The following is a 10224-nucleotide window of genomic DNA, read 5'->3' as shown; positions in this document are numbered from 1 at the left end:
AAAAATGGGGTAAATTGATATACATATGTACATATAATTCTGAGAAGAGCTAGTCATTGTAATGGGTAGTGTTGAAGGGGTAGACAGGTTTTGGTCTACATACATATCTACTTATTAGGTTTTATTAAGCGAAGGATATTGATTATGTAAATGCCTCTCAATGAGCGCTGAGTTACCAACCATAATTTCCATATTTCTTCGAGCGACATTATCTCTTCAAGTTAAGGCAAGTTTTTGAGGTCACAATTTAGAAATATACGAATTCGACGGAATTCAGATTGTACAAATTTTGATCTACTCTTTCTATTGAGCTCCGAATTTTTCTGCTGAGAGACAGTAGACAACATGATCAAATTTGACCCGAACTGATAAAAAAAAATTATAAAACAAAATAATTATTTATGTTATTTTAAATTGTATTATTTAAGTATGATCAAATTTGACCCGGACTTACAAAAAAACATATTTTCATTTTTATTATCGTTTTCAAAATAGGCTTCTGAGTCCATACAAGCATGTCAATGCTGAATCCAATTCTCCATACTATTTTATAAGCTTCGGCTGAGAGGCCTTTAGCGCATTTTGATATCTTGGGCTTCGAATCTTTTTCAGCGCTTCCTCACCAGGAATTATCCGTTTGATTATAAAGTCCTCCACTAGTATGTTGTCAAGTATCTCCTTTGGGACCTCTACTCAACGTTGTTTTACAAAGGCTCTGGTCTTCTGGTATGAGTCTATTATTAACACTCTTCATACCCAAAACATTAACCGAAATGTGTTGAGTCTATCCATAGGAGATGTTGAAAATTTCTGGTATCGCTTTGTGCCAACCCGACGAATTCGAAGCACTGTAGCGACTACCTAAGCCCTGTTTGGGATAAAGTGCTATAGGATAGTAGTAAATAAACTGTCATCAAAATCATATGGCGGTACGTTCAGGAAATGGTCTGTTTCGACGGAATTGAACGGAAGGGTGAGATGTATTAATTGAGTGGAATTAGAATGTAAAGAGCTTGTTAAGGTCATACGAGGGTCTTATGTAAAGAAAAGTCGTAGTCTCAAAAGTAAAACTCAAAATTTTTGGGCAGTTCATTATCCGGATTTGGACCTCATCGACAAAATTTTGAGGTCTATTCTTCTTTCCTTTATCGAAATCGTGAATATGATTGCTGTGGCTTTATCAGGAAAGAGTTTTACGCTCCTTGAGAAGAATCGAGAAGGGTCAAGGTTCGAAGTTATCGTCATTAACAAAGGCAGATGATCGACTCACTTGAGACGAGTTTTCGATAACTTCGAGACCAAACACTTCTGCAAAAGTTTAAATTGACTATTCTGGGTCAAAAGTGATCAAATGATATGTAAGTAACATCATCTAGGTATAAATACTTATGTACATATATAAAAATCTAGTTTTGCGCGCGTTGACCACAAATTTAATGTGCCCACCAAACCACACATGGCTGCTGAAATTCAATATTATTTAAGAACACACTCGAGTACTCACACGAGTTTGCACCATTTGTAACCACGCTAATGGCGGTATGAACAAAGTGTGCCTATCGAAATTGCGCACGTGACATTAATTTCCATGAGCGAAAGTCAAACGGCTGTTGTCGCCATCAAGGAGAAGCCGACGACAGTTTTGATATCATTCGTTATGGCGTTGATAGCGCCACAGCTGTGTCGGCGCCACGCGCAATCATACGCTGAACACCGACAAAATATGGCTCCAACATACATACAAACGTACATATGTACATACTCGTACTAATGTCTTAAGGTTTATCAAGAATTGTTTTGTCCAGCAATAAAAAAGAAAAAAAATATCGATAGGACTTCAGTTTAATGTCAACGGCATTAGAGACCAGCGAGAGGATGTCAGAAAAATGTTGGAAGGCCTAAAAGAGGGAGAGAGGGCGACACGTTTGAGTGGCTTCATGTGTTTTCATTTCTTATGTATTCTTATTTTTTTTGTACTAGTCTGAAATGTAAATAAAATTTCCTCTATCCAGAGACATAACGTGCAATAAAAAGGAAATTGCGACCATTTATATCACATGACATAATGTGACGCTAACGAGAGAAGGAATGTAATGAATGTTGAAACATAAATATTATTTGTAAATGTTAAAGAAAAAATGAACTTTTTCAAGGAAAACGACTCACTGTGTACACAGCCTTAGGTTTCAGTTAGAGGTATTTGAAACCAAAAGTACTTATATGTGCATCTCTTGTCTGACAAGAAAGCTTCATAATCAACAGAACTGGTTAGTTTATATGGCTGATACCAAGAGAGCATCGCACTGGGATTGATTAAGATCAGTCCTTTGAGAAGCCAGAAAAATAACTCGAATACCTTTAAGTGTCGACAAAGCGATTTCTGCTCATTACAAATTAGCTTCGGCATTTAATTTTTAGTTCCACCAGCTCATCTGGATATCCAAAGGTGTGGAATCTAAGATGTTTTTGCCTTGATCTCGCAAAAGCGAAGCAATCAAGACAAAAAAGTTGAGATTTTTTAGTCTCATCTTCCTCCAACTCACTCCTGTAACTGGCATCCGGTTCGATTTTTAGCATTACCGTGTGACCACCCATAAGACAATGCCCAGTTATGACTTCGACAATTAGTGAATACTTAACCTTGCTGAGGACGAAGAGCTGGTTGGTTCTTTTGCGATTGATCCTTGGGCTTGGGAAGGATCTTGCGACTGTACCGATAGTTTCCCAGCGCCCACCAATCTCCCGTCGGGCCCAGCATTCCAAAAGTAACCCGTAAAACGACAGCGGAGCTTCGACTCGTTGCAACTCTAATGACATCGAGCTTGAAATACCCTTCTTTGCCAATTCATAACTTTTGCAGTTGCCAGCGATTCCTCTATGGCCAGGTACCTAAAGTAGTTTTATCAAGCAGTACCCCTTCGCCGTTGATAGTTAGATTAGATTTTCTTTAAAGCGTTCGAGCGCGCGGTCAAGGAGTTAGTCGCATCCCTAAAGGAAGCTCCAGGCTTAAATTAAACGCTATTTTGATGGTAGCAACCTTGGTTTGAAAAACGCCATAATAGACTGAAAGTCTGAAGTGAGTACTGACGGATGATTCCCAATAATAGACACCACCACCAATCGTATAGTCACTCCTGGACAACAGAACACATTTGAGGGACCTTTAAAATTTGGTTCTTGAGTCATTCTGACTTTTTAATACAACTTTTTTTAAAGGGCCTTGACAAGTTCACTACCACTCTAAACATCTGAGGATCGAGTGTAGTAAAAATAGTGTTAGTGCATTGTAAAATGGAGCTTTTTATTATTTTGTGGGATAATCCCATCTATTGCATACATCAGGTTAAAATCAGAAAGCTTTGGTGTTCTTGAGAGAGAAATGTACGTTTGACTTTCATTCTCCGTTGAGTTTTGCAATTTATGAAAGAGTGTTGGAGCTTTTCATGCTTTCGAGCTTTTGAGCTTCTGAGCTTTTTAAGTGTTTTGGTATTTTTAAGCTTTGTGGTGATTGTTTAATTATATGATACTTAAATAAAGTCAAACTCAGGCTCTGTGCGCTATTTACAGTTTTTTAGCTTTTGAAGTTATTTAATTATTTTTTTTTTAACATTTCAAACTTTTGGGACTTATACGATTCAAAAAATTGATTTTCGGAATTACAAAATTAAATTTAAGTTCTTCAAACGTTTTTGATATTTTCGAGCTTTTTTTTATTTTTGAGCTTTTTGTGTTTACGAAGCTTTTAAAGCTCATTTTTTGAATTTTTAAGCTTATTAAGGTTCTTAGGTTGACTCATAAAACGATTTTCAGAATTACGAAACCAGGTTGTGGTTTTATATGATTCTTAAGGTTTGTTATTTTTGAGAGCTTTAGAGCTTTTGACGTTTTGAACTTCCCTTTCAATTTTTTAAGTTTGTTGCGATTTTTTAATCATATATCTTATCTTATTTAACAAAATCAGATTATATAAGCTTATTACACCTATGATTCACTTTCTTAGTATGTATTACATACACACAAAATCATATATGTAACGGGTGATTTTTTTGAGGTTAGGATTTTCATGCATTAGTATTTGACAGATCACGTGGGATTTCAGACATGGTGTCAAAGAGAAAGATGCTCAGTATGCTTTGACATTTCATCATGAATAGACTTACTAACGAGCAACGCTTGCAAATCATTGAATTTTATTACCAAAATCAGTGTTCGGTTCTTTTCTTTTTTATCGACAAATTTTGTTCAGCGATGAGGCTCATTTCTGGTTGAATGGCTACGTAAATAAGCAAAATTGCCGCATTTGGGGTGAAGAGCAACCAGAAGCCGTTTCAAGAACTGCCCATGCATCCCGAAAAATGCACTGTTTGGTGTGGTTTGTACGCTGGTGGAATCATTGGACCGTATTTTTTCAAAGATGCTGTTGGACGCAACGTTACGGTGAATGGCGATCGCTATCGTTCGATGCTAACAAACTTTTTGTTGCCAAAAATGGAAGAACTGAACTTGGTTGACATGTGGTTTCAACAAGATGGCGCTACATGCCACACAGCTCGCGATTCTATGGCCATTTTGAGGGAAAACTTCGGACAACAATTCATCTCAAGAAATGGACCCGTAAGTTGGCCACCAAGATCATGCGATTTAACGCCTTTAGACTATTTTTTGTGGGGCTACGTCAAGTCTAAAGTCTACAGAAATAAGCCAGCAACTATTCCAGCTTTGGAAGACAACATTTCCGAAGAAATTCGGGCTATTCCGGCCGAAATGCTCGAAAAAGTTGCCCAAAATTGGACTTTCCGAATGGACCACCTAAGACGCAGCCGCGGTCAACATTTAAATGAAATTATCTACAAAAAGTAAATGTCATGAACCAATCTAACGTTTCAAATAAAGAACCGATGAGATTTTGCAAATTTTATGCGTTTTTTTTTTTAAAAAGTTATCAAGCTCTTAAAAAATCACCCTTTACATAAACATAAGAATATACTTATTATTGAGATAAAAAGTTTTGCAGCAGAACTGTAAGTTTTTGCAAGACTGCCATAAACAAAAGAAGACAACTGAATTCTTCTTTATTTATTTATTATGTCGATTAATGAACTCAACATTATCTACAAACCAATGATATCACAGAAAGCTACGCTTAAAATTGCACAATCAGAGAAATATTGCATTAAATAGAATAAATACCGTTAAGGCTACGCTGACCTACAAAAAAAGTTATATAAAAGCGGCCTAAAATGCAGTTAAGTCTGTGCACTTGCAGCGCGCAATGCAAAAATATAGTTAACTATAGAGAGGTCTAAAGCTCCGCCAAAGCTAGGAAAGCCAGCAAAGCAAAAGGTGTCGACATGAAGCTTTTAGTGTATAGCGCATTGCTACTTGTATTCAGTGGCGGCTTAGCGCAGGACTTTGAATTTCCGAAACCAACTGAAATTTCGTCTCAGAAGCCGGATCGTATCAATTGGCTGCCCGTTTGGGATAGCGATCAAATACCAGGCGATCCGCGACAGCTGGAACGTAATCCGATTTTTAACCCATTACTGCCATTCTTTCCCATAACACCACAGCGTAAGTCGTTTTTGCGAATTTTGTAAGTTTATGAGTTAATTTAAAATTGAAAATTTCACCAAACTCGCAGTGAACCTCGGACCCTGCGATGCGCCCAACGGCATGGGCATGCGCAATCTCTTGGTACAAGCCAAAGCGCTGTTACCGCGCGAACGCATACGCGCCATTATACGCAGCGCTGCCGAAGATCCCGAAATGGTGGCACTAATAAAATTGATTCAGTCACCGGAATTCCGCAAACGTACGGCCAGCTTAAGTCGCTCGCGCCAGTGGAAAGGATATCGTGATTATACCTGCTACAAAATGAATTGTGATTTAAAATTATACGCCGATTTCGTAAAGAACTTGCTACAGCTTAATGTGCTGACGGAGTCAAAAAAGAATGACACTAGCACCGAGGTGGTGAAAGGTCGTCCGGGTATACGTGGTGTTCTGGAGGATATACGTGATGCCCTACCGCGTCAACGATTACGAGATTTATTCGAAATTTTAATGTTGCGCGATTGGTATCTGCTGCGTGCGGTTCAGCGCGCCCAGAGCTATGAATTTGAAGCCGTTTTCAAGATCTTGCAGAAGAATCCGAATTATATATATCTGCGTAAAGCTCATGCTGACGTGGGACTGCCGGTAGAAGAGGTGAAGAAGTTGGTCTTCGTTGCGTTGGGTTGGCGTGAGGGCGCACAGAATGCCACCGATGATCTCTTCATAGATATATGAGGATCGGTAGAGTGGGTGTTATGGCTTATTTTTCAGTGGTTAGTTTGTGTTTTCATATTTTTGCAAAAAAATTATAATTATTAAGTTTTGGTGGAAGAAGATAACTTAAGATATTACACTTATAGTTTTATGGCATGTAGTCGGTTACCATTCATTTTAGGAGATACGTCTAATAAATAGTTCATTATTATTTCTAATTTTCAATAATATATCATCTTGCTTAGGTGAGCAATCTACCTTGATCCTTCGTTGGCCTTTCTACACATATCAGTCATTTTGATCTTCTGCTCTCAGTGTTATAAAGTCAGGTCATGGAATTTACTCTAAATTAATAAATTTTAATTCGAACATTATTGAAAATACCTTGCTTTGAACTAACTTATGAGTAAAAGATCCCACTATCGATCACATCTTTACGGGTATTTGGTTTTAGAACCCATTTGATCTGTAGAATTGATTTGAAACTGGGTCGATATCGAGTGATGTTTATATATTTGGTGAATATAAAAGAATTCGACAAAAAAAATAGAAGTTTCGGTTATATTCCGGTAAAGATAAAGGTTAGGTAGGTGGTCTGGTAGGCTAATGAGCCAAACATAGACCAGTTCTGGTCCTTTGCTAGACTAGATGGGGTTCAGTTACGTAGTCCTACATCTCATGAACATCATGTTTTAGAAAGCTCGCGATTGACACGAATTTCAATAAACTCTGTGGCCTCACAAGCGATACCTCTTCTAGTGTGTGAAACCGCGGGGCCCTGAAATGCTTAAAGCGATAAATGACTTGCCTTTGCGAGACAAATGAAAGCTGCTCCATTATTTCTCTGGTGCCTTGACATTTTCTGCAGTTTCTCGATCTGTCAGCCCTATTCTGCAGGCGTGTGCCGCACCAATATGTGACCAGTGTGAAATCCGATCATGTTCCTATAGTCCTTTCTATCGACAGCCTGTTTGCATATTTCTAATCTATCATTTACACTCGAAATCTTTGTGATTTTGCACTCAGATATACTGTATTTGGTATTGTTTTTGAGAGGGAGTTCTGTTCCACTTACCGAAGGGTACCTATATGGAGAGATTTTGTATTTTCTTGTGAACACAAGCACAATCTGTTTACTCCGGATTCAACCCCAGACCGACTTGCGATGCCTGATTCTGGAGTATACTGAGTGTGGTGGTTGCAATACTGCTAATAGTGTATAGGCATCTTTTTGTTCCAAGATGGCAATGCTGTCTGCATATGCCGCTATCGTGGGGCTTTTAAGTTTCTTAACAGATATTCAGCAGTAATGTGTTGAGGAGCGCAGAAAGCATTCCACGTCGCGGATTGCCTCTTCAGACTTCTTTAGTCATTTTAGAAAAGTTCCATTCTGTTATCCTTCTAGATATCAAGACGCTTATAACCCAGCGTTGTGTAGCTGGATCAACACCTATTGACTCAAACGATACTATTTAGAATATAATCTGTAGAGAAGTTATTGAATGTTAATGAAAAGTCCATGAATACCCCGATAACGTATTTCTCATATTCTAGAGCCTTTTCGATGTTGAAGATAGGTATAGTTAAAGGTAGAGAGTGCTTAGCTATTATAATAAAGACACTATGACTTCATATATCTGAATATCTTCACCTAAAATGCAAAATAATGTAACACCACTTCTCATAAGTTTAGAGGCGAAGGAAAAACGATATACAAGTAAAAGAAATTACTCATATTGAAACAAAATTTGAGTTTTGGTTATATATTGGTTATCATACACTCATGTTTTGGTTATAAAATGGTTAATTATTGGTTATCATACCCTCATATTGAAACAAAATATGAATTATGGTTATAAAATATATATTTAATACATACATACATACATATATAAATACATATGTATGTATATTAGTTACTATGTCTGCCAGCGATTTTTGATTTGTTTTTGATGATACTTTACTTTGCATTTTAGGTGACGATACGTTTATATCTTTTCCTTCTGTTTTCGTTTTTTATGCCCTCTAACAATCCCAACTTAGTTCAATTTATCATACTATAAGTACATACATATGTATGTATGTATTTTAATCAGTTTTTTCGAGTTATGCGCATACCTTGCCTCTACATGTGTAATGGATTTTGATTAAATCCCTTCATAAACCACTTCAAATATTTTTTCGGCTTCTGCACAGCCAACTAATGACTTAATAAAAAGCATTTAATTGAAATGGAACATGCTTTTGGGGCTGATGAATTCTCGAAATCCCATGCCGTGCAACACCAGAAGCGGCACGGTAGCATGAGCCATATGCAACATACATACATATGTACGTGCGTAGGTATGTGTGCGCTGCCGGTATCCCCCTTTTGTGCCACCCAATCTCACATTAACACGAAAAAGGCACGCACCACACAAATTGGAAGACTAAACAGCGGCACAAAAAGCTGAAAATAAAATAAATCAACTTCATTGTATTATTGACTAGCAGGCTTCTAATCATGCCACGATGTTTTTTTACGCCCAAATGTGTGTGTGGATGTATGTATGTATGTATATAAGTATATGTATGTAAATAAGTAGGTGTGTGGATACGCATCCATTTGTTTTGTAAATTTATATGGGGAACGCGCCCAGCTGTTGTTTACACATTCGTGCAACAAGCAATGCCCAAGAGCTTGAAGTGCTGTCGTCACAGCGCTTGCAGACTGCTCTACCACCTACATATACGGAGTGATGCATATGTACATATGTATGTACCTATAAAGGTATTTACATATATTTGTATATACACTCTACCTTTAAATATTTTTATATACAAATATGTATTTATATACACATACATATAAGTATGTGTGTATGTTCAGTTGATTGTAGCTTTCGCCTTTCCTGTCGCACAATCCTTCTCAATTGTTATGTTTCTTCCACGTCTTTCTTTTTGCTCTTGTTCTTGTCAATTTCTCAACAACATTCGCATCCATTGTTGAATGTTTTTATTTACTTTGACACGGCTTGCATGGGCTCGAAGAAAATTATTTTAAATGCAAGTAAATTGAAGAAAATACATCCATATATAAAGTGCTGAGAAAGCAAATAGAAATACATTTGTGGCTATTTCTCGAAGCAAAGAGCCGAAACATAAAGGTATTGTGCGAAAAATACTATGTAACTAGCGATTTACGGACAAGTGCCGGTCCAGTTCACCTGGTATGGGATCAGTTCAATCTGTGTTCTTAAAGCTTTGGTGTTCGTGCCGTTGGGACTTTTTCATAACTAGTTATTTAAGGACTAGTTTCGGACCAGTTCAACATATATGGCTATTTTTCAATGCTAAACGCAAAACAAAAATTCTTATACGAATATTACTTCGTCATTAGTTACTTAGAGACTGGTATTGGACCAGTTCAATTTGCATTATTATAGCTTTGATGTTAGCGCATAATTTGATTTGTCAAATGTCGAAATACATTTGTGGCTATTTCATGGAGAGAAGGTGGCCGAAACATAAAGGTGTTGTACGAAAAATACTGTGTTCCTAGGGATTTAAGGACTAGTACCGGACCAGTTTAATTTGCACTATCATAGCTTGCACTTAAAATAGTGTTAAAGCCGATTGGACTATTATTAAGACTAGCAATTTAAGGACTAGTTCCGTACCAGTTCCACACTTGTGGCTGTTTCTCAAAAGTTTTAAGATACTTTTAATAACCTTAGATGAAAGTGAAAGCATGAATAAGGTTTATAAAAAAACTCAACGAAAATGTTGACTAACTGTTCGTCGTTGACGCTTGCTTCAATTCGGCACTACATCTAAAAGAACTAGTCTTTAACTAGTTTCAATTCGAAACTCGACTCAAGAAATAATAGCGAATCTGGTCATGCGGTTTTACGAAATTTTCAAGAATTTTTTTGACTAGTCCGAAACTAGTTGCAATGAAACTAGTTAAATTTTACA

General features: G+C 37.2%; 1 protein-coding gene across 1 annotated transcript; it reads left to right on the top strand.

Moving 5' to 3' along the window:
• The first annotated feature begins 5176 nt into the window (after nt 1-5176).
• LOC105234243 (uncharacterized) lies at nt 5177-6550 on the top strand. Its single transcript, XM_011216534.2, has 2 exons — nt 5177-5571; nt 5642-6550. The coding sequence occupies exons 1-2, from the start codon at nt 5352-5354 to the stop codon at nt 6286-6288; spliced, it is 867 nt and encodes a 288-aa protein (XP_011214836.2). The 5' UTR covers nt 5177-5351; the 3' UTR covers nt 6289-6550.
• The last annotated feature ends 3674 nt before the right edge of the window (nt 6551-10224 follow it).

Source organism: Bactrocera dorsalis, chromosome 1, assembly GCF_023373825.1.
Source record: "Bactrocera dorsalis isolate Fly_Bdor chromosome 1, ASM2337382v1, whole genome shotgun sequence".
Lineage (NCBI taxonomy): Eukaryota > Metazoa > Arthropoda > Insecta > Diptera > Tephritidae > Bactrocera > Bactrocera dorsalis.
The sequence above is the reverse complement of the archived record's forward strand: the minus strand, read 5'-3'. Positions and strand labels throughout refer to the sequence as shown.